Source organism: Diabrotica virgifera, chromosome 8, assembly GCF_917563875.1.
Source record: "Diabrotica virgifera virgifera chromosome 8, PGI_DIABVI_V3a".
In the NCBI taxonomy this organism is placed as follows: domain Eukaryota; kingdom Metazoa; phylum Arthropoda; class Insecta; order Coleoptera; family Chrysomelidae; genus Diabrotica; species Diabrotica virgifera.
The window spans coordinates 124,105,685-124,133,451 of NC_065450.1; the positions used below are offsets into that span (position 1 = coordinate 124,105,685).

The 27,767-nt window shown below is 33.5% G+C and overlaps 1 protein-coding gene across 1 annotated transcript in view; it reads right to left on the reverse strand.

Annotated features, from left to right (window-relative positions):
* Nucleotides 1-27,767, reverse strand: part of LOC126889827 (uncharacterized) — a 787,508-nt gene that overhangs the window by 263,836 nt on the left and 495,905 nt on the right. The window contains exon 5 of the mRNA XM_050658511.1: nt 21,472-21,631. Coding sequence (XP_050514468.1) covers nt 21,472-21,631 — 160 coding nt within the window. The remainder of the gene's footprint in view (nt 1-21,471; nt 21,632-27,767) is intronic.

The following is a 27,767-nucleotide window of genomic DNA, read 5'->3' on the forward strand; positions in this document are numbered from 1 at the left end:
ATTTATTTTGTCTTATTTATTTTATCTCTCTACTTATATATTTTATTTATTAAATAATTCTATTTTTATTAATTTTATCTATTTTATATCTACTTATTTATTTATTTATTTATTTATTTATTTATCTTAGTTTGTAGGAATTTTAACATATCAGATAGACGCGAATCCGCTGCAGACACGACCTAAGGGAACTGAACCTAATTGTACCGCAAGGATCAACCTGGTACAAGGATATTGCAGGTTAACGTGGGCAGAGCGCGCCGAGCGCACGATCTTGTCCACGCAAAAGCCTGCAAGCTAGAAACGGACCTGCTCATCGTCCCCGAACCAAATATTAAGATCACGACAGGCGGTGGATGGGTCCAAGATAATGGAAAGAACGTGGCGGTACTCATTAGAAATAGGGATGTGGGAGTGCAGGGCATTGTCAGGGGAGGAAATCATATCCTCATTAAGCTGAGCGATTTCAGCCTCCTGGCATGCTATGTATCTCCGAACATTCCTATGATTAGATACGAAGCTATCGTTGACGAAATAATGAGTGCCGCCATAAATGAAAAACAGATATTAATCGCCGGGGATATCAACGCGAAATCAAGATTATGGGGTTCCCCTATAAACGACAAAAAGGGGGAACTCTGGAACGAATGGATAGCCCAGGCTGGCCTCCAAGTACTAAATAATGATAAACCAACATTCATAAGGGGGGTCAGCCAATCACACATCGACGTTACTTTCGCAAGCGAAGGGCTATCCAGGAAAGTACAGGGGTGGGATGTCCTCGACGATCAATTATTTACCTACCACCGCTACATACAGTATGAAGTAAAAACAAAAGGGGGAATAAAGCGGCCGATAGGTCATACAGAATCATACTTTAATAAAAACAAGTACCTATCGGAGGTCAGGAAAATAAACGAAGAAGAGATTCCTGACCTTGGCCAACTGAGAAGAGCTCTCCAAAACGCGGCAAGTTTGGCCACCGTGAAGAAGAAAAATAATAAAAAATCCCCCTACTGGTGGACGGATGAGATAAAAGGTCTCCGGGAGAGATGCCTCAGAGCTCGAAGGAATTACACCAGAAGCCAGGGCAACCTCGAGCTCAAAGAAATATAGAAAGATTTGAAGAGAACACTGAATAAGAAAATAAAACAAGAGAAAAAAGAAAAGTGGCAGACCCTTATAAAAGCACTAGATGAAGATATATGGGGCGATGCGTATAAGATCACAATGAAGGCGTTGAAGATACTCGCCCCATATAGACTGGATGAAGACCAGCGGATGAAATCAGCTGAACTCCTCTTCCCCACCAAGGAAATGCAAAATTTCACCAAGATATTTCCAACGATGGTCGAGGAGTTCACAGAAGAAGAAATAAAAACCGCTGGTCAGGAAATGAAGACAGGGAAAGCTCCCGGCCCTGACGGGCTGCCACCAGAGGCGATAAAGATTATAGCGACAGAGAAACCAGGTTTGATCAGAAGAATATGTAATGATCTACTGCACAGGCAAGAGTTTCCCAGGGACTTAAAGGAAGCGAACTTGGTTCTACTCCTAAAGCCTGGGAAACCCCCAGATTCACCAACTTCTTATCGGCCAATATGCCTCCTGGACTGCCTTGGTAAGTTTTATGAGAGACTTATCAAGAGGAGACTGGAAGGCATTTTGGAAGATCAGACAGTTCTGTCAAATCAACAATACGGGTTTAGAAAAGGTAGATCGACTGTCGATGCCGCAACCTGGATAAGGGACGTGGCTAAGGCAAGTAAGAAAAGATGGGTGGTCCTTGTTTTGTTGGACATAAAAAATGCTTTCAACTCAGCAAATTGGGGCCTCATAATAGACCGAATCGTCGAATTTGGGGCTCCAGAATACATGTCCAACATAATAAAGGACTACTTATCCGAAAGATCCGTATGCATATCGAAGAAGAAAAAGAAAGAAATGACCGCGGGAGTACCTCAAGGGTCAATCCTGGGACCCTTACTTTGGAATATATTATACAACGGGGTACTAGAAATTCACAAGAACAGAGCGAGAGCGATTGCATACGCGGACGATCTAGCCTTACTGGTCGAAGATGATATGAAATGGGGTATAAAAGATAGAGTAAATAGAGCAATCAGGACGACCGCGGCGTGGATTGAGAAAAATGATTTAAAATTAGCAGGTGAGAAGACAGAAATAATTATCTTGAGGGGACCAAGAAAAAGAGAAGACATAGTATTCGAATATCAAGGCTCCGAAATAAGACCCGAAAGGACAGTCAGGTACCTAGGAATTACCTTTGACAATAGACTTAGCTTCGGGCAACACATACAAGAAGCATGTCGGAAGGTGGAGGGGAGGACCTCAACACTAAATAAGCTAATGCCAAATATCGGGGGGCCCGGATCGCAAAAGAGGGCAGTTATGCTACAATCTATAATATCCATTCTATTATACGGGGCCCCAGTGTGGTATGAGGTCCTCCGGATGAAGAAGTATAAGGACATGCTTCTTAGGGCTCAAAGAAAACCCCTGATCAGGGTGTGCAGTGCCTACAGAACTGTATCTACCATTGCCTTACAGGTGGTGGCTGGTTCTGTACCGGTGCACATCCTGGCCGGGGAAAGGGTCCGGATGTACAATAGGGGCAACGGAGCAATAGGTTCAGGACCACAGGAAAGAGTCAGAAGTCTAGAGATGTGGCAGAGGGAATGGGCAGCCGAAGTCGGAAAGGCGGCCTGGACGAGATCCCTGATTCCGGATGTAGTGAGGTGGTACGGGTGTCGGCATCGGCGCGTCAATTACTATTTCACACAGTTCTTGACGGAGCATGGATCGTTCAGGAAATATACTCACCGTATTGGTAAATCCGAGGACGATCTATGTCCCGAGTGTGGGGTTGTGGATGACGCGCGGCATGTCGTGTTCGTATGCCCCGCATACCACGCGGGGCTTACCGAGCTGCAGCTGGGTCTGGGAGCTCCTCTGGGCGAACCTCGCGAGCTAATCGACAGAGCTATCGACAGCATGCGAGACTTCGATCTGATCATTGCTTTTGTCACAAAGACAATAAAGCATAAGGAGGAAAAGGAGAGGCGGCTGCAAGCGGGATGACCGTCTCTGATTTATTTATTTATTTTATTTATTTATGTTTCGGCTGTGGTAGGCAGTCAGCGAGGGGAGGACCTTTTACACCCAAACCACGCTGACTGCCTTTTTATTTTTATTTTTATTTTATTTTATTTTTTATTTTATTTTAATTTAAATTATTTTTATTTATTTTTATAATTTATCGCGTACTTATTTATTTAATTTTATTTTCCAAGTCTATCGTTTTTTTTTACACAAATTTTATGTATTAAATGTGGTGCACTCTTAGGACATAATCAGTAGGAGACCATGTGCTTTGTGTATTGTCTACGTTATGTTATATTCGTGTTTCTTTTGTAAATACTTTGTTCGCTACGTCTTGGTGTAGTTGGCGGGGGAGGACTTTTTACATCCAATCTTGCCAACTGCCCCTTTTTTCCTTTTTTTTCTTTCTTTTCTTTTTCTTAACTAAAACTAAGTGGATACGAGAGTGTGTATGAATTGATGAGAGTAGGAATGATTGGCGTTACTCGTAATTACCAACTGGTTCTGTTTTGCTAGTTCCATCGTGGGGGGGCACCCCGGTCGTCTCACCCGCGCATGGGTTGCGCCGGACGGTCGCTTCACCGACCGGTCTGGTGAAATGCTGGTGCGGGTGGGGACGGCTGGATGGCCGCCCAACCCGTGGAATGCACGCGGAGAGTGCCGGAGGGGAGTTAAGAGTAAGATCGGCGGGTCAGACATGCACGCTAAGTGCGGTTCCAGACTCGTCGGCTGGAGAAAGAGGGGGTGAGTTTAGTCGGTAGGCGGCCTCGGCGCGTGGTGAAGCGTGCCGGACTGAATCCGACACACCTGGGACACCTTCCCAGACGGTCTTTTGAAGATTCTCACCCCCCCCCCCCAAAAAAAAGGTATTTTAACCAAAACATTGTTCACTCCCGAGAAGGGGTGGGAACCACCCCAAGATAAAAGCGCACATTGGCATAGGGTAGACTTTGTTTCATGAGCTATTCCCTACTTACTGTGAAAATATCAAGTAAATCTATGTAGTAGGATTGAATTCGGAGACAAATACCCTCATTGACTGCCCTAATAGTTTCATATATTATATCCTCTTTTTATTTTCTTTGTGATGGCTTATCTCCCTGGCGTATTTCTCTGTCTTATGGCTTTGTTTAATGTTCCGTCGTGCGAAATAGTGATACCTAGATACTTGTAGTCATAGCAGTGCTTTATCGTGGTGTTATCGTCTAATATGAGATCTTTTTGTTCTTATCCAATGCACAAGTATTTGGTTTTCTTTTTATTTACTTCTAGACCCCATATATCATACTCTTATATTAATTTTTGTGCCATGTAGTTTAAATCGTCATAATCTTGAGCCATTATTACTTGATGGTCTGCAAAGTTGAGCGTATATACCATAGTGTTGGTGAGTGGTATCCCCATTGTTCTACATGCTTGTTTCCATCTTTTTAAAGTACTTGCTTTAATCCTTTTGATGTTATAAATCCTGTTGTTATTTGTGTCCCTGTTTTTTTTTGTTATTGGTTGATTGTACAGTACTTTGACGGCTTTTATTAATTCTAACAATAAAACACTGAAAACGTTTGTTTTCTATACTTCCACAAAATTTATTATAACTAAGTGACTACAGCTGTTTCGGCGGAGTGCCTTTCTCAAGTGATATAGTTTACAATGTGTTTGCCTTTTTAAGTCTTCAACTGAAGAGGTTGAGGAGTGGGGAGCTGTTTGTCTCGAGTTGGTCATTCAGAATTATATCTGTATTTTTCAGTTTATTAATTTCCATAGATTCTAAAAAAGATAGCTTAAGGCCTTTATTTTGAATATGTAGAATTTGAAACTCTTCATTGAAAGAATGATTATGATCTAGAAGGTGAAGTGCGTATGTAGAAGTGTCTGTTTTTCTATTGTTGAATGCCCTTTTGTGTTCTGCTATCCGTTTGTCAAAAGTTCTGCCAGTTTGACCGATGTACGTTTTCGGACAGTCACCACAAGTTAGTTTGTACACACCACTCTGTAGTTGCTTTCTCTTTCGGCTTTTATTGTTCTTAATATACTTAAGTTGTTGTTAGTTCTGAAAGCTGGTGTTATTCCTTTCTTTTTTATGTATCTGGCTATCTTTGTTGTTATCTTGCCAGTATATGTGAGAGAGCAGAAGGTACTGGGTTCTTTCTGTGGTGGTGGATACACTAATTTCAGGGCTTTCTTATGGATTTTTTGGTTTAAAATTTTGTTAACTGTTTGTTCGTTATAGCCGTTGTTTACTGCTATTTGTTTAATGATGTTTAGTTCTATCTCGAAGTTATTTTTTGTCATGGGAATTTCTGTCAGTCTATGTACCATGCTATGGTAGGCTGCTAATTTGTGTTGTGTAGGATGGGATGATGAATTGTGTATAGTTGTGTCAGTATGGGTAGGTTTATGATATACGGAGAACTCATGTTTGTTGTATAGTCTGGAAATCGTTACATCTAGAAAGTTTATGGAGTTATTCTGTTCTGTTTCTATTGTAAACTCAATATTATTATGAAGTGAATTAATATATGATAGAAATTGGTCAAGTTGTCTGTTAGTACCTGTAAAGCATACTAGTATATCATCCACGTATCTCCACCAATATAAGAACTGTTTAAATACGGGATGTTTAGAAATTGTTGTTTCAAGTTGGTTCATAAATATATCTGACAGCAATGGGCTTAGAGGATTACCCATAATAAGTCCTGCACTGTTGTTTGTGTATATTTGATTATTGAATTCAAAATAGTCTTGATTTATGCAAATTTCAAGAAGGTGTAAAATTTCAGATGCAATGATCGGATTTGTACTATTATGGTCTAAAAGATTTTTAACTAAAACAAAAGTTTCTGTAGGAGGAACACTAGGAAAAAGATTTTTTACGTCAAATGAAATTAGTCTGGAGTTGTTGGGCAATTGAAAATGTTGTATTTTATTAACTAGTTCTAGTGTATTTTTTACGGTGAATTTAGGTGAAAATTTAGTGTATTCTGTAATAATATCTGACAGTTTTTTTGAAAGTTTATATGACGGAGCTGTATAAAAAGAAACTACAGGTCTTATTGGGTGGTCAGGTTTGTGTAGTTTAATAAAAGAGTATAATTTAGGAGGTTGTGGGTTCATAATATTAAGGTATTTCTGTTCTGTTGGATTTAGTATTGATTTTGAATTTTCAATGGCTAGTTTAATTTGTTTTCGGTATTTTTCTGTGGGGTCTTTGTTTAGTTTTATACTGTTTTGGTTAGTTAAAAATTCTATTGTTTTGTTATTATAGTCTCGTTTGTCGATAGCAATAGTAGTGTTACCTTTGTCTGCTTTTGTAAATATTATGTCATGTTTTATTGATTTATTTTTAATTGAAACGGCTATTTGGTTTTCTTTGAAACAGGAATTATTAGTTTCACTACATACATCAGTAATAGATTTTGAAATGATGCTTTTTTCTATGTTTTTGGCAGTTTTGTTTAACGCTACTTCACATTCTACACCTAAATATTCTAAATTTTTTTGATTATTATGTTGAGGCAAGTTGTGTTTGAATCCTTTCTCTAAAAGTTCTATTTCACTATTATTGAATTTAGTATCTGTTAAGTTTATAAATCTATTGAAAAAACTATGATTTGAAAAATTTGTTGTATGAGTATTGAGTTTTTTACTATTGCAAATAAGATTGTTCAGTTTTTTACATTGTGTATTAAATTTTTTGTCTATTATATTATCTACTTCAGTTCTTACTTTAGAATCTAGGATATCAAATTCTATATTATCTAATCTATAATGTAATTATAAAATTATGAAAGAGAAAGCAACTACAGAGTGGTGTGTACAAACTAACTTGTGGTGACTGTCCGAAAACGTACATCGGTCAAACTGGCAGAACTTTTGACAAACGGATAGCAGAACACAAAAGGGCATTCAACAATAGAAAAACAGACACTTCTACATACGCACTTCACCTTCTAGATCATAATCATTCTTTCAATGAAGAGTTTCAAATTCTACATATTCAAAATAAAGGCCTTAAGCTATCTTTTTTAGAATCTATGGAAATTAATAAACTGAAAAATACAGATATAATTCTGAATGACCAACTCGAGACAAACAGCTCCCCACTCCTCAACCTCTTCAGTTGAAGACTTAAAAAGGCAAACACATTGTAAACTATATCACTTGAGAAAGGCACTCCGCCGAAACAGCTGTAGTCACTTAGTTATAATAAATTTTGTGGAAGTATAGAAAACAAACGTTTTCAGTGTTTTATTGTTAGATAAAATGAACTTCCACCAAGTAACGGTCGAATCCATCAATTATTTTATTAATTCTATATTAATATTCGTGCTTTCCATTGATTGCCACAGCTTCTTCAGTGGAACACTGTCGTAGGCTTTCCGTAGGTCGACAAACAACTTATGAATTTCTTGATTCCGTGCCATCTTGTTTTCTATTATCTGGGTTAACGAGAAAATGTGGTCAATAGTGGATTGACCCGTACGAAATCCTGCTTGTTCTTCTCCTTCAGAATCTAAGTATTCTCTCTCGATTCAGTTCTTTGGTTTACCGACTACAAAAAGACATTTATAAAGTGGTATAGGTAGTAGAACATGATAAGCTCATAACATCTTAAAAAAAGTGGGCTTAGATGATAGAGACTTCTAGAGAATCATATAATATAATTTATGCTACAACCACACTGCCACCATTAAAATAGATACCCAATAGACAGAGACAATCTCCATAGATAGAGGAGTGAGACAAGGATGCATTCTGCCCCCAGTGTTATTTAATATGTACTCTGAACATATATATTCGAGCAAGCAGGAGAGAACTACAGGAAGGCGCATTAGTCAACGGAGTGCCTCTAAACAACATCATTTTTTTGCAGATAGCTAGACTGCACAGTCATATCGCTACGTTAAATCTTTGTCGTGTATACAGGCTATTAGGATAGCCGTGCTGATCTACAGTCGGAAAAATGAAAGATTACCCATGAACGATCACATCAATCACATATTTTGTATTTGCTGTCTTTTTCCATAAATAGCAAAACGAGATAGAGAGAGAGAGAGAGAGAGAGAGAGAGAGATTAATAATAATCTGAATAATATGTCTTCTCTCTCTCTCTCTCTCTCTCTCTCTCTCTCTCTCTCTCTGATTTTCCTTCCTATATTTCTAATTTCCATACTTCTTAAGTCTTCTTCCACTTGTTGTCTCCATCTGAGTTTAGGCCTGCCTCTGGTTCTTGTACCTGGTGGTATCCATTCAGTTATAACTCTTAACGGATTGATCTTCTCTCTTCTCATTATGTGTCCATACCATCTAATTATCTGTGCTTTTATTGCTCTATGTTCTCTTGACCCATCCATTCTTGTATTTCGTGGTTCATCCACTGTCTTGCATCCTCTTCGTTTTCCCTCTTTGGTTCCAGATTTTTTCTCATAATTTTTCTGTCAAAAACTTTTAGCTGCTCTTCTTCTCTAGCTGTTAATGTGAATGTCTCCAAAGCACATAGCACTATTGGTCTTATGGTCGTTTTGTAGATTTTCATTTTTGTATTTCGGCTTATCTTATTATCTTTGAAAATTTTTTTTATATTTGTAGAATGCTTTGTTTCCTGCTTGAATTCTTCATTTCATATTTACACTTTCATTTCTTCTGTTGACTAATACTCTCAAATATTTGAATGTTTCAACCTCTCCGAAGCTGTGTCTATTGTCATTTCTGTCAGTTGCGTCTTCTTTTTTTTACTTACATTCACGTATTTTGTTTTATTTTCATTTATTTCCAGTCCTCTCAGTTTGGATTCGTTTTCTTTTTATTGGAAGGTTTTCTTTAATGCCCTTTTATCTGTTGCTACTATGGTTATATCGTCCGCATATCCAATTATTTGTACTGTATTTTTATTTATAGTTCCTGCGTTTGACAACTGTTTTATTATCTTGTCTAATGATAGAATAAATAGTACCGTTGATAGGACATCTCCTTGTTTTACTCCATTTTTTATTTTTATTATTTCTGTTCTCTCTCTTCCGGTGTCTATTGTTGCTTAGGAATATCGCATTTTCATTTATATCATTCTTATAATTTTATTTGGTATTTTGCTCTCTTGTAAGTCTTGGCTCATTTTTCTTCTACTTTGTTTGTCAAAAGCCTGTTTAAAGTCTAGGAAAAGTATATGTGCTTCTTCGTCGTACTCGTATGTTTTCTCCATCGCTTGTTTTAGTGTATGGATATCATTTATCGTGGATCTTTCTTTTCTGAAACCGTACTGGTAGTCTCCTATGCTTTGTTCTGTGTATATTGTTAGTCTGTCTCTAATTATACCAGTCATTACTTTATATGTTACATTCGGTAAATTAATTGTTCGGTAGTTTTTACATATCCTGTGGTCTCCTTGTTTTGGTATTGTCACAGATAGAAAGAAGAAGACACTATGTTATATTATTATTTACTGAAAAGAAAAAGTAACATGTAAAAAGCATCGGCTATCAATGGTTGTTCCGGGCCGTATCCGTTACAATTAAATCGGAATATTTTTTAAGACAAAATTACGAAAAATAAAAATTACTACTTCAATTGTTGAGCAGTGACAAGGTGCCAACTTGCACTTTTACCCTGGGGGAGGATGCCACCCCTTCTCGGGGGTGAAAATTACTTTATTAAAAATAACCCCATAAATCGATAGAGGGACAAATTATAAGAAAAATTATAAAGATCAATCAATATTTTTTGAGTTATTAAAGATCAAAGATTTTAATTACTGTTCGTGACAAAAATGCTTGTTCTAAAACGGTTTTTCACAAATAACTCAAAAACTATGTTTTTACAAAAAAGTTATTATTCTCAATATTAAAGCTAATGATAAATCAAAGAAATTCCTTACTTCAAAAACCTTTTAGTATTAATTCAAAGTTATAGGTAGTTGAATGTATATTTTTTTCGGCGAGTAGGTACTCAATTCTATAACTCTAATAATTATTCATGCCTAAATAACGGGAAAACAATGCATTTTATAACATATACTTACTAAACACTTGTCAAAATACTTAGAAATACTTATTAAATGAGCTCCAGAAAAAGTTGATAGCATCAAAATTTATGTTCCAAAAATTTTTCCAAAAAAATGTTAGTTTTTTTTAGAATAACTCCGTTAATTTTTATATAACGTTCATCCAAAAATCATTTGAAAGATAATTTGAAGGGCTATAAAATCGTATTAAATTTAATCGGATAAATCCCTTATTTTTTATATAGACTAGGGATGGGAAAAACGTACCGGTTATAACCTAAAACCAGTTTTTTACGTCGTAATAACTGGTTTTACCAGTTGTTTTCTTGTCCCGGTTATAACCGGTTTTTTATTTTTAAAGTAATAACCGGTAAAAAACCGATAAATTTACCGCTGAAAAATATTATTTATTCAGAGGAAACATGAAGAGATTTCTGTATATTTTCGATGCCAGTCAGATATTATAATAAATAATATGCTAAGTAATTATTCCAAACAACCATAGTTTAAATTTTAATAAATAAAGAACTGAATCAAAGTGTTACATCATAAAACAATAATTAAGTTACACAAAACTCTAAATGATCTGGTTGAAATAGTATCCAACCGTCATCGAGTATAATTTTTTTATATACTTTTATATAATTTTATATAATTTTAATACTTGAGACTCTTGTATGTTATGATTATGAATATCGAAATACGATTATGAATTTAAACAATACATAATTCTTGGTATTATACAAACCTATTAAAAATACTACTGAAATTTTTTAAATCTTAATAGAAAAATAAAAGATAATTTGGGCTACCGAATTTATTTTTAATTAGAATATAACCTAGCGCATTGTGATATTTTTTGAACTCGGTAGATCCAAGGATCATTTCACTATTGTTTGTTTTTTAACCAAGAGGAGTGATTCAAATTTACCGCTTCGTAATGCTTGTTTCTAATTGGTCCAACCGCAGGCAAGTTTACTCCACTGTTATTAAATTTTGACACTAATGACATTTATGAAATTTTGGCACTTCTGTCATTTTATAGGCTAATTAAGTATATCGGCGATTTTTTGTGTTTTCTGCATTATTCCTTTAATTTTTAGATTTTTAGTCTACTTTTATATAAAAACAGGTGTTTGTAGAACTCTTTAGCGATGTGTTAGTATAATATAATATGTATGGATTATCATCGGAAGCTCATAGGATCAACGAAAAAAGAAGACGAATATGGTGACTTTTCTAGTAACTTTCTTGAGTGTGAATCTGTCTTTTTAGTTTACTCCTCTTGGTAAAAAAATTAACATAGATAGGTATAAAATTCGGTAGATCTGCCGAATAATCGGTAGAAGGAACTTTTGAGAATTTCCCAATTGACACAACGCAAAACAATGCCGAAGCCGTCTACACCGAGCGACGAATTGCCAGATTGGGTTATTTTGACCAATTTTAGGGTATTTGAAAGAGTGAAAAAATTTTTAAGTTGAAATGGTTGGGGAATTTCTTAGGAGGAAAATTGGGTAAACTAAAGTGTAATATAAATGTAACATTTTAACCTATTGAGTATTGGCTATATTGATTAAAAAACCGAACACCGGTTTTTAGAATAACCGGTTTTTTTGACCGCTAAAGCTCGGATTATAGGCAAAATGCCTTTTTTTGCCTATTATAATTGTTTTTTGCACTTTTTGCCTTTTTTCGTAAATTCCGCCTATTTGTGCCTTTTTTAAAATTTCATGGTACTACCCATGATATTATTCTATTACTAAACCATTCTATAATAAAATTTTGGGTCAATAATAAAATATCAATGGTTTGTTTATATAACAGATTTCTAGGAAACTGTACCTGATCGAGACTTGAAGGTTAACTATTTGGAAATCCCTAAGCTTTATTAGTTTATTATCAGTTGTACAGTCGGTTACTGTATCAGAGTTTAGTCACAAATTGCTATATCCTAGTTTAGTTTTGTTGCGTATACCGAAAAGCAAAGAACACGTTTTAAAACGTTTTAGACATTTGTGTGAAAAGATGACATCTAAATTAAGACTATGGATCGCACCTTATTCGGAACTTTCTCTAGAAGGAGATGGAGCATTTTGTAAACCATGCGGCAAATCGGTAAGTTTTATTTTTTCTCTTTTCTTCTCGTCCCACAACATAACTAAATTCTAAAGCGGTTTTAGAATTCTAATTATTTTTTTTTAAATTCTCAGATTTCAAGTAGAAAAAAGTACTTTATTGACCAGCATTGTGGAACCCCACTTCATAAACGTAATTTGGAAAAATTAAATTCCTCTAAGTTAGCCCAAATATCTCTGCGGGATAGTTTAAGCAGTTCAAAAAAAAAAGGAGGAAGACGCATTTAAATTTGATTTATGCCAGATGATGATTGCATCCAACATTCCTCTATATAAAGTTAATAACCCTAGTTTTAAATGCTTTTTCGAAAAATATCTTAATAAATCCTTACCGGACGAGAGTACATTGAGAAAACATACTGTGGAAAAATGTTATGTGGAATGTATTTCAAAAATTAAGCGGGAGTTAGAGGGCAATTTTTTGTATATTATCGTGGATGAAACGACAAATGTATGCGGCAGGTATATAGCTAATTTAATGATTGGAATTTTGAACGAAAACTTTTTGCGAGAAAACCTTATTTAGTTGCCGTTAAAGAATTGGAAAAAAACAAACAATTTAACAATAAGTCGATTTATACAAGATAGTTTAACAAACCTCTTTTTGCCCAACCCTATACCAGTGAATAAAATAGTTTTAATGCTTTCAGATGCTGCGGCATATATGTTAAAAGCTGCTGTTAATTTAAAGATTTTTTATCCTAATTTAATTCATTGCACTTGTGTAGCCCACGGGGTAAATAGAATTGCTGAAGAAATAAGAAATCTGTTTCCGTTGGTAAATAATTTTATAAATTTTATGTAAAAAGTTTTTGTAAAGGCTCCGTTGAGGGTGCAAATATATAAAGAAAGACTTCCCGGTGTCCCTTTGCCACCTAAACCAGTAATTACAAGGTGGGGAACCTGGCTCGAATCAGTTTTTTTTTTACTTTGAACACTGCAATGAAATAGAATTAGTTATGTCAGAATTTGATGATGATATTTCCGAAACCATTCGAGAAGCAAAAAAAGTATTAAAAAATCCCAAATTGAAACAGGAACTCGCTTATATCAATGACAATTATAAATTAATAGTTACCACAATTACCTTATTAGAAAAACAAGAGATAAATTTATGTGAGTCAGTAAAATTAATAGATAATTTAAAGACGAAAATTAAATCGGCACCTGGAAGTAACGGTCAATTAATTTAAAAAAAATGAAATATGTTTTCGACAAGAATGGAGGTTTTTTGTTTTTATCTAATGTTGCTAAAGTTTTGAATGGGACATTTTCCGAGGAATTACAAATTATGCCAGATTTATTATCCGCTCTGAAATATGCTCCAATAATTACATCTGTCGAGGTCGAACGTTCGATTTCAATGTACAAATTAATTTTAAGTGATCGAAGACATACTTTTAAGACCGAAAATATTGAAAAACATTTAGTTGTTTCTATTAATGATAAAATTTTAAGTGGTTACAATGTTTAATTATTAATTAACAGTTATTTAGTTACTAGTTTATTTATACTAATGTTATGATTATGATGTGTAAATATACCTGCCTTAAGTTAATATTACGTTAATTCACTTTGTACAATAAATAATAAGTTATATTCCTTTATTGCCTATATTTTGCCTAAATGTTAATATTCCCGCCTTTTTTTAATAAAAATATTTGCCTATATAGGCGCCTTTTTCTTCAATTTTTGTTGCCTATAAATCCGAGCGTTAGTTATAACCGCCAAGTTAAACCGAAATTTAAAAAAAAACTGTTTTTTGTTAAAAACCGTCATCCCTAATATAAAAGGTTAAAGGATCACGGTTACTTGGTTCTCGCAGTAAAATTTAGGCTTTCTATCTTGTTTATTTTTTATCCTACAAAAATAATATAAAAAAAATGAAAAATCTTTGTTAAAATAACTAAAATTTGGGTCTCTATCATTTTTACGTGTATCGAGATTGTTTTGAGTTATTATCAACAGAAAATGAAATTTACGCAAATTTAAAAAATTCAGATTTTTTTAAATCATATTTTTTTCAGGAAGTAGAGATAGCCATAAATTCACCAAAAAACAGAAAGTTACCAGGACCAGACGGAATAACCAACGGGCTTCTAAAACACGGAGGAGAAAGTATAACCCTAGAGATGACAAAACTTATACAAAAACTAATATTGCACTGCAAGATATTAGACGCATGGAGAAACGGCATAATATTAATGATACCAATGTTCAAGAAAGGAGACAAAGAAGACCCCAACAATTATAGAGGTATAAATCTACTGAACACCGCACTTAAGCTAACCACAAAAGTCCTAATCAACCAAATTAATAAACTAACAACTTTATCAGATGAACAACAAGGATTCAGATCCGAAAGATCCTGCGTAGAGGCCGTATTTATACTAAGACAAATCACAGAAAAGGCCATCAAGTACAATAAACCAGCATATCTATGTTTTATAGACCTGACAAAGGCTTTCGATCGCATCCAAGTCGAAGACGTCTTACACCTATTGTATAGAAGGAACACACCGATCCATATTATACAAACCATCGAAAACATCTACTTCCATAATCGAAAACAGGCAAAGATAAATGGAAAACTAACACAGTGTATACCAGTACAAAGCGGAGTCAGACAAGGTGACTCGTTAAGCCCACTGCTCTTTAAAATAGGTAATAATGGATGAAATAATAGAAGCAGTATGTAAAGGTAATGGTTACAGATTGGGGAACAAAGAAATCCAAATATTATGTTATGCAGACGACGCCGCATTAATCGCCTAGACAGAAGATGATATCCAAAGATTAACACACATCTTCAATAAAACAGCCAAAAAATACAACATGATAATATTAGCAGAAAACACCAAATGTACGACAAAATCTAAAATAACAAAGCAGGAAGCAAGGTTTAGATATCCAGGAACAGATATAACTAGTTACGTAGATGTTGAAGAAGAAGTACGACAACAAAGCTTAAAAGCAAGTAAAGCGGCGAGATCTCTTAATGACACAATCTAGAAGAACAAACACCTAAGACATGACACAAAGCAAGAATCTATAAAGCAGCAATTATACCTATATTGACATACACGACGGAGACAAGCAGCGCCGGATTTAGGGTATTTGTGGCCCTAGACCAAATTACCCCGAGCGGCCCCCCGATAACTTCACGATTATGTAATTAAAGCATAAAGCACATACTATTTATACATAACATTTATTTTAATTTTACTTTTTAAAATTGGTACAACATTGGTACTACAAAAAGTACATTGGTAAATCACATTGAACATTTTGGCAGCCGACATTTTGCGCCTCTGCCCTTAATTGTTAAAATTAAATAGCATTTGTTTCATCCGGGGGAAAAGTAGATACAGGTGACAGCAAAAGACTAAAAAAAGCCGAGTTGAAAAAAGACTTTATAAGTAAAAGAACAAGTAAAATAATATGAAATGTATAACAGTAATAATAGGCTACGGTACTGAAAAATAAAAATATTAAGAATACCACAAATAAATTTTTAGATCGTTAAAGTGTCACATTATTCTCTTATACTGAAAAACGTCAATGTCATGTTCTTAATTTGGATAAAGTTGGATTAGTGATTAACATTGACACTCACTCCTCTCTATACTCATAATAAATCTCATATCTAAACTCTACACACTCACTTTTCTAGCTTTTTTGCTGCAAAATCCTTAATCAAATCGTTAAGGGGATGGGTATGTAGTATCGGCTCTAATGCTATTTAAATAGGATTAATTTTTTTCAAATCCTGAGAAAATTAATACCTAAGTTTTTTGAAAATTTAAACGCAGAATGAAAGATTACGTTCTTACCGAGGGCCGAAAGTCCCTGAAAACTTCTGTAATGCTTATTTTATTAAGTTACAGGGGTGAAAACTAAGAGAAAATGTAGTGTGATTTTTAATTTCAAATATCTCGTTCAAAAGAAACTTTTTATTTATTCTAAGGGATTTTCGGGCCTCGATAATAATTTAGTCTTTCATTCTGCGTTTAAATTTTTTTAAAATATTTATTAGTTTTTTCAGGATTTGAAAAAAATGGACACCATGTTCGTGGTGATATTTTCCAAATCGAACATTCGCTATCTTTGTCACACAACGCACTGAGTCAAATAGGATATGATGACCAGACAGTGACAATTTTAAATATTTGACATGGCATCGGGAATATTTTGAGTTGTTGATTAAATAATATTGATAGTATATTTGATAAATAATTGATGTAAGACGTGACCTTAATAAAAAGTTAATTGTTTGTTATTTATGGACGTTCCAAGCAGAGAATTGACCAGGATATATTCTGTGATTCAAGTATTTTGTTGTTAAATATGTTTAAAATTGTAAGCGTTCCATAGTAACAATATATTATTAAAAAAACACTTTTTCTCTTTTCTCGATTGAGTATTAGTTTTTGTTGTACAGTATATAAATTATTACAATCACTGAATACATAATTAGTGAAAAAATAATCATATTTATTAACTGAATTAATAATTTTCAATTATACAAGTAACAGTTATCCAAGAACATTCAAAAGCCATCTCTTTAAAGTTAATGATGACAAGTAAGTAATGATTGTCAAGTAGTAATATTTACATGTTCATACCAGTGAGAATTTTACTACACGTAATTTCCGTGTAAAAACAGAATAGCCGTAAAAATAGGGATGGCCGCAAAATATTTGCGTATTATATACAGATGGCCTAAAAGTCTAAGGCTTGAAAAAGCTCTCAGCATTTGAAACAAAACTAACCAAACTAGACAATCTAGAATCTTCGTCAATTTTTGATTCTTTTCAACACGCTGAATGATTTTTCTCCAGATGCATTATATGTCATCATGCACAGTAGAATGCGCAAAGCCGTGTCCATATTCGGACACGGCTTTTTTTACACATTTTTTTACCAAAAAAGTTGTTTTTACAAAACGCTGCGGCCCCCTTTTGCTTGCGGCCCTAGGCCGCGGCCTAGTCGGCCTAGTGGTAAATCCGGCACTGGAGACAAGACCCGACACATCTAAAACGAGACGAGTACTAGAAACAACAGAGACGAAAATACATTCGCGAGAAGCGAAAACATATTATAAGAATAGCATGCAATGTCGAAGACATAAATGGATGGGTGACAAAACAGAAACAGGAGTGGAACGAACACATTAATAGAATGGCAGAGGATAGAATAGTACGAATAGCACGAGATGTCATCAAATGGATGAAGAAATATTGGTAGACCAAGAAAAAGATGGTGCGATAATTTAAACAATTTAGGAGGCTAATATTGAAGAAGAAACAGGCTTTAAAGCTTACATACAAGAAGGAAAAAGAAGAAGATATTTTTTTTAAATATGCATTCTAAACCGGCCAAAATTTTTGAGGACATTACTTATGCTAAAATAAAAAAAACTCTTATAGGGATTACTATAAATTTTAATTTTTGTGGAAATGGCGTATGGAATTTTTTCTAAAAAATTCGAAAGGTTTCTCTTAATTTCATCATAACTTGCTAAATTTTGATGCTATTATATTCTTCTGGAGCTCATTTGATAGGTATTCCTTAGTACCTACTTGAGAAGCGTTTAGTAAGTATATGTTATAAAATGCATTGTTTTCTCGTTATTTAAGCTTGAATACTTAGATTCAAGTACTCGCCGAAAAAAAATATACATTCAATTACCTATCTATAACTCACTTTGAATGAATATTTCGGTTTTTATTAATTTATATTTAATATTTTATATTAAATGTTTTTTAAGTAAAGAATTTATTTGATTTTTTATTAGCTTCAATTTCGGTAATAATTTTTTTGAAAAACGTTATAGTTTTTGAGTTATTTATAAAAAACCGCTTTAAAACATGCATTTTTTCACAACAAATTAAAATCTTTAATTTCTAATAACTCAAAAAGTATTGATATATTTTAACAACTTATTATAACAAATTTTGCTTATAATTTGTGGGGTTATTTTTATTAAAATAATTTTCACCCCTGAAGAGGTGTGTCCTCCACCCCCAGGGTAAAAGCGCAAGGTGTCACTTTAGTTTCTCGAGGTATCTTCTACCTACTCACCAATTTTCATGAAAATCTATGAAAGTTCAACGAAATCGTAGGTGTAACATTCAGTTAATGCAATATAAGGCAATTTGGCGGTTTCTACATCTGGGCGCGGTATTTTTGAAAGTACAGTGGAACCTCGCTAACTCGGATTAATCGGGACCGCGGCCGATCCGGGTTATCGAAAATCCGGGTTAGTCGGAGAAAATGGTAAAAATTAATAAAATACGGTATACTTACAGATAAACTTCGTTATAATTGAAATAACATGAAATATATGCACAGTATACATCAAAATTACGTATCAATTACGCCTTTATCAATTCTACCTAATGCTTCTAGTTTCTTTTCCATTGTCACTACAACATTTTTACGTTTTGTTGCTATTACGTAGACGCAGATTGCAGAACGGAAGCGAACAATACGAATGTACTACACACAATACGGTCTGAATCGCAACGATGTTATGTTATTTAATAACAGTGAAGACTAAGTCCATTGTTTAAAAAATAATTTTTTAATAGTCTTTTAGTCTTTTTTAAACAATGCTAACGACCGGTTTCATAATCAACTTAAAGTGGGCATTAACTAAAGTTCACTTTAACGTTGACATTTACCCATATGAATTGCATTGATAAAGGTACCAACTTAAAATTTAAAGTCCACTTTAACTGATTATGAAACCGAGCGTAAGACAGTTTGAAATAAATAAAGGATACTACAGGTGCCTGTTGTTTCCGAGAACATGACAATGAACGTCGTGTGCCATGAGTCATTATTACTATCGTATATGTAGTTCAAATTACACAAATACCCATTATCTCTCAAATATTATATTACACACATTTTTATTGTTGAAATGTTTGTCTGATGAAAATCGGTCCGGGTTAGCCGGACTTCCGGGTTATCGGGGCCGAATTATCGGGGTTCCACTGTACTTATATTAGCAGTAGGTATATTTGAAAGTGCAGCAAGTACTAATGGTAGGAGAGCCCAAGCGGGGATTTTTGGTACCCTGCAGATGTACCTCTACCATATTTTGGCTCTTAACACAGGGAGGTTCGTTAAGGGGGACGGAAAAAAAATATCTAGGGTTAAAAATACTCGAACTTGTCAGATTAAGATAAGGTAAGTTAAGTACATGCAAGAGAGTGTATATTTCAAAAATCTAACGATTTGAGCGGGGCGTAAGGAAATGGGTGAGTTAAAAAGTTTCACAAAAGAAAAGCGAATATTTCACGAAATGAACGTCAGATCGAAATCTAAAAAATACGTCTTCAATATTTTTCGAAAATCTATCGAATGGTACTAAACATGACCCCCACGGAGAGGGGTGGGGGGGTAAATTTAAAATTTTAAATACAAACCCCGCGATATTTCGCAAAATGAACATCAGATCGAAAAACTGCAAAATACACTTTCAAAATGTTTTTGAAAAATCTATCGAATGGTACCAAACACGACCCCCACGGAGGCGGGGTGGGGGGTTACTTTAAAATCCTAAATGGGACTCCCAAATTTTTATTGCAGATTTGGATTATTTACGTAAAAATAAGTAACTTTTATTCGAGACATTTTTTCGAATTATGGATAGATGGCGCTATAATCGGAAAAAACGATTGTTGGAAATGGAAAATTAAATTAAAAAATGACAAGCGCCCGCTAAAGTGGAAAATTTTACTTAGCTTTTTTTGATTTTAGGACCTAATAATCACAACCCAATTGGTCCCCACAACGCTCGAGTGACTGCAAATTTAGCATACTTTACTCCCCTACTATAAGGTATATTGGTGACTAATGTAGCAGATAACGTCAAAATCGCATAGTATTTTATTTAAAATGTATAGATGCCGCTAACGAAATTGCTGTTTTATTTAAAATAAAATGCTTATACTACTCCAAAGACTTTGTATAAAAAGTAGTTACCTCCTTGAGGCTTACCACGGCGGCGGCAATTTGAACTACAGGGTGTAACAAAAATACAGGTCATAAATTTAATTACATATTCTGAGACCAAAAATAGTTCGATTGAACCTAACTTACCTTAGTGAAAATGTGCTCATAAAAAAAGTTATAGCCCCTTGAAGTTACAAAATGAAAATTAATTTTTTTCAATATATCGAAAACTATTAGAGATTTTTTATTGAAAATGGACATGTGGCATTCTTATGACAGTAGCATCTTAAGAAAAAATTATAGTGAAATTTGGACACCCCATAAAAATTTTATGGGGGTTTTGTTCCTTTAAACCCCCCCAAACTTTTGTGTACGTTCCAATTAAAATATTATTGTAGTACCATTAGTTAAACACATTGTTTTTAAAACTTTTTTGGCTCTTAGTACTTTTTCGAAAAGTCAGTTTTTATCGAGATATTTTGAATATTTGTCAAATCCACCACATATTTGTATATGGTTAAGTACGATTATGGAGGCTTGGTAATAATATGAAAATTTTTGTATGACTTACATTTTTAGGTATATTTTGAACCGTATTAAAAAAGAAGCCACATCTCGATAAAAGGTGCCTTCTCGAAAAAATACAAAGAGGCAAAAAAGTTTTAAAAATACTGTGTTTAACTAATGGTGTCGCAGAAATGTTTTAATTGGAACGTACACAAACATTTGGGGGGTTTAAAAGAACAAAACCCCCATACAAGTTTTATGTAAACATATTAAAAAATAGGCCTCAACTCGATAAAACCTGCCTTATCGAAAAAATACTAAGAGGCAAAAAAGTTTTAAGAATATTGAATTTAACTAATGGTACCACAATATTAATTTAATTGAGACGTACACAAAAGTTTGGGGGGGTTTAAGGGAACAAAACCCCCATAAAATTTTTATGGGGTGCACAAATTTCAGTTTAATTTTACTTTAAGATGCTCCTGCCATAAAAATACCACATGTCCATTTTCAATGAAAAATCTCTAATAGTTTTCGATATATTCGAAAAAATCGATTTTCATTTTGTAACTTCAAAGGGTTGTAACTTTTTTTATGTGCATATTTGTACTAAGGTAAGTTAGGTTCATTCGAACTATTTTTGGTCCCAGAATATGTGATTTAATTTATGACCTGTATTTTTGTTACACCCTGTATAACTATAACGCTAAATATTTTTCGGCTAAAACGAATACTTACTAAAGAGTTTCCAAACTCGTACGACTTCTAGATGAAAGTAGTCTAATAATCCATACCAATGAAATAAATGAACACATAAAACTGGCAGCGATTTTCCACCGGCAACTGTTTCCAATGTAAAGGCATTAAATGCCCACTTAGTACAACGGTCGAGAATTTTCTGCAATAAAATCAATTATTAATACACTTTTATCACTTTTTCATATATGTAATAGTGTTCATGCAATTGTTATTTATGAATAAAGGTCATAAAGTTGGCATTTATGGGTTGCGGCAAGTAAAATTAGAGCATGAGATGCGGAATGATTCACGCTCATAAAAAGGTCAGGAGGGTTAGAAACGCATAGTAAGCCCAATATATGTATTTACATTTTATGTTACAAGAAACAAGTTTTATTTTTTATTATAATATACTGTTCACCAAAAAAATGCAACACCTATGGACCAAGAGTTCTTTAATATATTATTCCCTATGCTTCCTCAAACACCGTACCGGCCATCTGGTTACTGATACAGGTTGCGTTCATTACTGCGCAGCACACTTGTACAGGTAAATATATCGAATTTAAAACTATGATATTTCAAGTCGAAAATTTTTTTTGTCATTACTTTTTAAACATTATTAGAAATATGAATTATAAATGCCAGACATTTCTGTGGTTTAAAAAGTAATGAGTAATGGCAAAAAAACTTTTCGTCTTAAAATAATTTTAAATTCAATATATTGGGTGATTGATTAGTGTGATAAAGCTCAGTAGATCCGCTATAGTCTATAGTAATAGATATTAATAAAAGTTAATAACAAAAATTATAGCCATCTTTGAGCTTCACATTACAAAATTAGTTAGAATGTTACAGGGAATTCGATAACATAGTGGCAGACCGAACTTATGTTTTTTTTTAATGGAACACCCTATATTTTATTTTATATTCGAAATCCTCTTAACTTCACCATCACAAAAATATAAAGGTTTGTTATGTTATATAGGGCTTTTACAAAGTTATAACCAATTTTCTGTGAAAATCGTAACAAGTTCAGCTCCATATATACACACGCCCAAACTTATATGGAATCATCTGATATTTCTTACTATTCCGTGCGAATTTAAAATAACGAACACATGAAGTCAAACAATATTTATTTTAAAGCAATTTAATAACAAATACGTAACACATAAATAAAACAATAAAGTATTTAACAAACAAATTGAAAGTAGTTGTTTTAAAGTCAATAGCATACAAAATTTCAATGTAAAACGAATAATGTTTAACTTGTTTTTATTTATTTTTTTTTGTATTTTGTGGTAGTCAGTGCTTTCACCTCTAGTCCTTATGCAAGCTTCAGTTTGCGTGAGCATGCTCCTAACCAAATTATCAACATTTTGTTGTGGTAGGTTGCTCCATCCTTTAAATGCAGCTTGTACTAGCCGTGCGGTGTTTTGTGGATTATCCCGGCGAGCTCTAATTTTTCTTTTAAGCATATCCCACAAATACTCTATTGGATTAAGCTTGGGTGAGCAAGCAGGCCACTCCAAACAAGGGATACCTTCTGCTTCAATGATGTCTGTAGTCACTCTAATGGTATGTAGAGGTCCATTATCATGCAATAAAATTAAATAACTTTCTCCTGTTGCACCTCTCCAGAGCCTGACTACAGGTTATCAACATACCTGTGAGCAGTTAAAGTTGATTGGATGAAAATTAAAGGAGTTTTTTTACGGATCACAATTCCTTTTCAGAACATTACACTTCCCCTTGTATATTTGTGAACAGATCTGATAGTTTTCGTTCTTGCTTGTCTTTCTCGACCTCTAAGTACACGATTTCGTGGATCATCTGATTTTCCATCTGATTACATTAAATCCTGACTGTTTTTGAAAATAGCACATTTTGTCAATTCCCAATGTTCCAGTTTTGGTGGTGAAGACACCAATTTAGGCGATCAATCTCGTGCTGCCTGGATAACTCGGAACCCATAACTGTCTCCTGCTGTATACTTCTTGGTACGAACTCTTCTTCTTATCGTTTCAACATCGTGAATTTTCACTTTCTTATCGTGAAACAGTTACACCTGTAGCTTCCAAAAGCTACCTTTGGAGCTGCAGGTGAGAAATGGTGGGTGTCTTCGAGCTCATTGGACAATTAAACGATCGTGGAGAGCCGTTATTACTTTTGGCGACCTTCCCTTGCTTTATTTTTGAGCTTTCCTAGTTCCTGTTACCTAGCATATGTTTTGGACAGAACGCCCTGCATTACGCCTAGCTCTGCAGCTATGTCCATCTGAGAACATTACTTTCTCCACAAGACCAATAATCTTTCCTCGTTGTAAGTTGTATATCCCCACATGAGGCATATTTTCGTTTTTAGACGCAAAAGTTAGTTTATTTATTTTCGTTCAATTTGCAACTCAAGCAAATTAGTCCAGAGAAATAAGATTTTTCTCGTGACACATCCCCCTCCAGGCCGAAACCAAATTTTTTGAGTAGTATGGACATCTAAATTATTAACCTATATGTTTCCTGCAGCCGATTTTGATGATATACATAGTTATAAACAAATGAAGATCAAAAAACGCTAAATTTTCGCTTTTTTCGTCTATTACCAAAAAGTTAAGCACTTTAAACAAATTTGAGTGTAAGAAACTCATAAATCGTATAAAAAACTTCAATATGGCGTTCGCTGAATATGTCCAACCTTATTGGTTGCTTAGAAAATTGCAAAATAAATCATAAATTTTGATCTTTTTAAAAATATTCGTAACTTATGTAAAAATTAACTTAGAACCTTCTTATTACACGGAATGCTGATACTTCTTGTACTTAAATTATATTTTAAATTTCAAAGCAATTGGTCAAATAGTTTAAAAGTTATTTAATTTGTTTATCCCAAATTCATTTTTTTTTGCAACACTACAAGTCAGAAAATTATGAGGCTACAATCATACTTCGGACAGTTTATGAAAGAAGAACATTTATACTATTACCATTATTAAAAATAAATGACAAAAAATAATTTTAAACAGTGTAAAATTATTTTGAAAAAACATGTCGATTTTTTGCTTACTTATAAACAATTAGAATAACTTTTTAACCGTTACCTGTAGAAAAATTATTTTTTCATATTTAGAAAGACTGAATTTTTATACACATTTAGAAAGAAAAACAACTGTCCTAGGACAATTAGGGACAAAGTTAGCCCCCCCCCCCCCCATTTTTTTAATTCACATGTTTTTGCAAAATAATTTTGCAATATTTATAATTTTTTTTGTAATTTTTTTTAATTAAATTAATACTGTAAATTTCCTTCTTCCATAAACTATCCAAAGTATTACTGTAGCTTCATCATTTTCTGACTTACAGTGTTGCAAAAAAAATAAATTTGGGATAAACAAATTAAATAACTTTTAAACCATTTGACCAATTTCTTCGAAATTTAGGGTATGAATTAAGCACCATAAGTTTCAGCATTCCGAGTAATAAGAAGGTTTTAAGTTAATTTTTACATAAGTTATAAATATTTATAAAAACTCAAAATTTATGATTTATTTTGCAATTTTCTAAGCAACCAATAAGGATAGACATATTAAGCAAACGCCATATTGAAGTTTTTTATACCGTTTATGAGTTTCTTACTCTCAAATTTGTTTAAAATGACTATTTTCTTAGTAATAGGCGAAAAAAAGCGAAAATTTACCGTTTTTGATCTTCATTTGTTTATAACTATGTATATCATCAAAATCGGCTGCAGGAAATATATAGGTTATTATTATAGATGTCCATATTACTCAAAAAATTTGGTTGCAGCCTGGAGGGGGTTATGTCACCAACAGGCTATTTTTTTTCCTTATTTCTCTGAACTAAATAACCTATACCGTACCGGGCTGTACTATCCGATTGTCTTATATATTTGTTTATTTTCAATAAAAACCTTTAATCTTCGCAACAATAACAAGTTTTTTCAAAAGAAATAAATATTACTTTGAAATACATGGTGATTCCATATAAGTTTGGGTGTGTGCAAATAAAAATAAGCACAACTGCAATGGTTTGTTGGTGCCATATTCTTTTGTTGATTCTGAAAATTTTTAAGAATTGTTGATATTGCTAATTTTCTTTATATCGAATACAGGGTGAGTCAAAACGCAAGTACATTCTTTTCTCAGAAATTTTAAATGGAACACTCTGTATTTTATATCACTATCGAAAAGTACCATTACCGTACTTTAATTTTTTTATATTATTCCCTATGTCTAAATTTGTTAGTTTTCGAGATATTTTCATTTTTCAGAGCAAGTTATTAATTTATTAGGGTGTTCTATTTAAAATTATTGAGAAAATAATGTACTTGCGTTATGACTCACCCTGTATTAGATATAAAGAAAATTAGGAATATCAACCATTTTTATAAATTTTGACAATCAACAAAAAAATATGCCACCAATAAACCATTGACTGTTGTGATTATTTTTATTTATACAGGGAGCTGAACTTACGATGTTCATAGAACATTGGTTATAACTTTGTAAATACCCTGTATAACATAACAAACCTTTATATTTTTGTGATGGGGAAGTTAAAATGTTTCAAATATAAAATAAAATATAGGGTGTTTCATTTAAAAAAACAAAAGTTTGGTCTGCCACTATGTTATCGAACACCCTGAAACATTCTAACTAATTTTGTAATGTGACGCTCAAAGTTGGCTACAATTTTTGTTATTAACTTTTATTGCTATTATTTACTATAGCGGATCTACTAAGCTTTATCACACTAATCAATCACCCTGATTTTGTATTTACCTGTACATGTGGGCTGCGCAGTAATGAACGCAACCTGTATCAGTAGCCGGATGGCCGGTACGATGTTCGAGGAAGCATAGGGAACAACATATTAAAGAATCAGCTGTCTTAAAATACTTTCTCGAAAACGTTGGCTCTTAGACCATAGAAGAACAAATATTTTTTAAATATTTATTTAATGGAAGTATACAAATTAAAATATTCTTATTATTTTATAAGATTATAAAATAACCAAATCTGCAACGTCATTATTATCAAAAATTAATAATGAGTTGCTCCTCCTTATTTTCTATACACTCAGTTACTCTATGGGGCATTGATCGAACTAAGTGGTCTATATATCATATTGCGGAACACTTATTCAGATTCTTGTGGCATACCACAGGTTGTTAAGTTTGCTGGAGGACATAGCAATCGATTTAGATTTCGACCTACCATACCCCACACATGTTCGATGAGTGACAAGTCAGCCGAAGTTGATGGCCACTCCAATCCAAAGTCTCTAACCAGATACCCCAGTTAATAGGGAAAAAACATGAAAAAATGTTAAACAGGGTTTTGAAGTTGCTAAACAGTAGATGAGAGATAACTGATGATAATTCCGTGAAGATGTACAGCTAATTTTTCTTCTTCTTTTTTTTAAACAGTTACAAAGAATGAAAATCTCAGTATTTTGACTATAAAACGTTTCCTATTTTAGAGAAAAATGTTTTAAATAAGTGTTGTAGATCTTAAAAAGATCTTTAATATGATAGTACTCATATTAACATACATAAACAATAAACAATTGACCTAGATAATTGCAAAAAACCCCCATTTTTGCACTAATTTATAAATATTAATAACTTTACTTTTTGCATAATGATATATAATTTAAGTACTTTAAATTGTGCCATTTAATGGCGCTAAATTTCAACCAGATCGACCAAATAGTTTATGTTATTCAATATGTTTATCCCAGAGAGAAATTGTTTATACAACTGTTCTTGCCCTAACAGTGACTCTAGAGATATTTAGCAAATCGCAGTTAATTATTCGAGACTCTTAGTCCTGTCGCCAGGGGGGGTACAACGGCCTCGTTAATTCAGATGGACTTACTCAAGTTTTTTTTATGTATTTTGACCCGTAGAACACGAATTTTTTGGGTAACAGTTGATCCGGATGTCGATAAGATTGTTATAGACCAAGAACTTGAGGAATCAAATAACAGCGATTTTTGGCAAAACAAAACAATATTTTGTATTTTTTGGGCCATTTTAAGTAAAAACTATTTCTACAAGTTTTTTCGTAGGATGCACAGTTTTCGAGATAAACGCGGTTGAACTTTAAAAAAATCGAAAAATTGCAATTTTTGAACCCGAATAACTTTTGATTAAAAAATAAAATAGCAAGTCTGCTTACCGCATTTGAAAGTTTAAGTCAAATTATATCGGTTTTGATTATTTGCATTGGTAAAAATTTATTTTTTTATTGTTTAACAAAGCTATAAACACGTAGG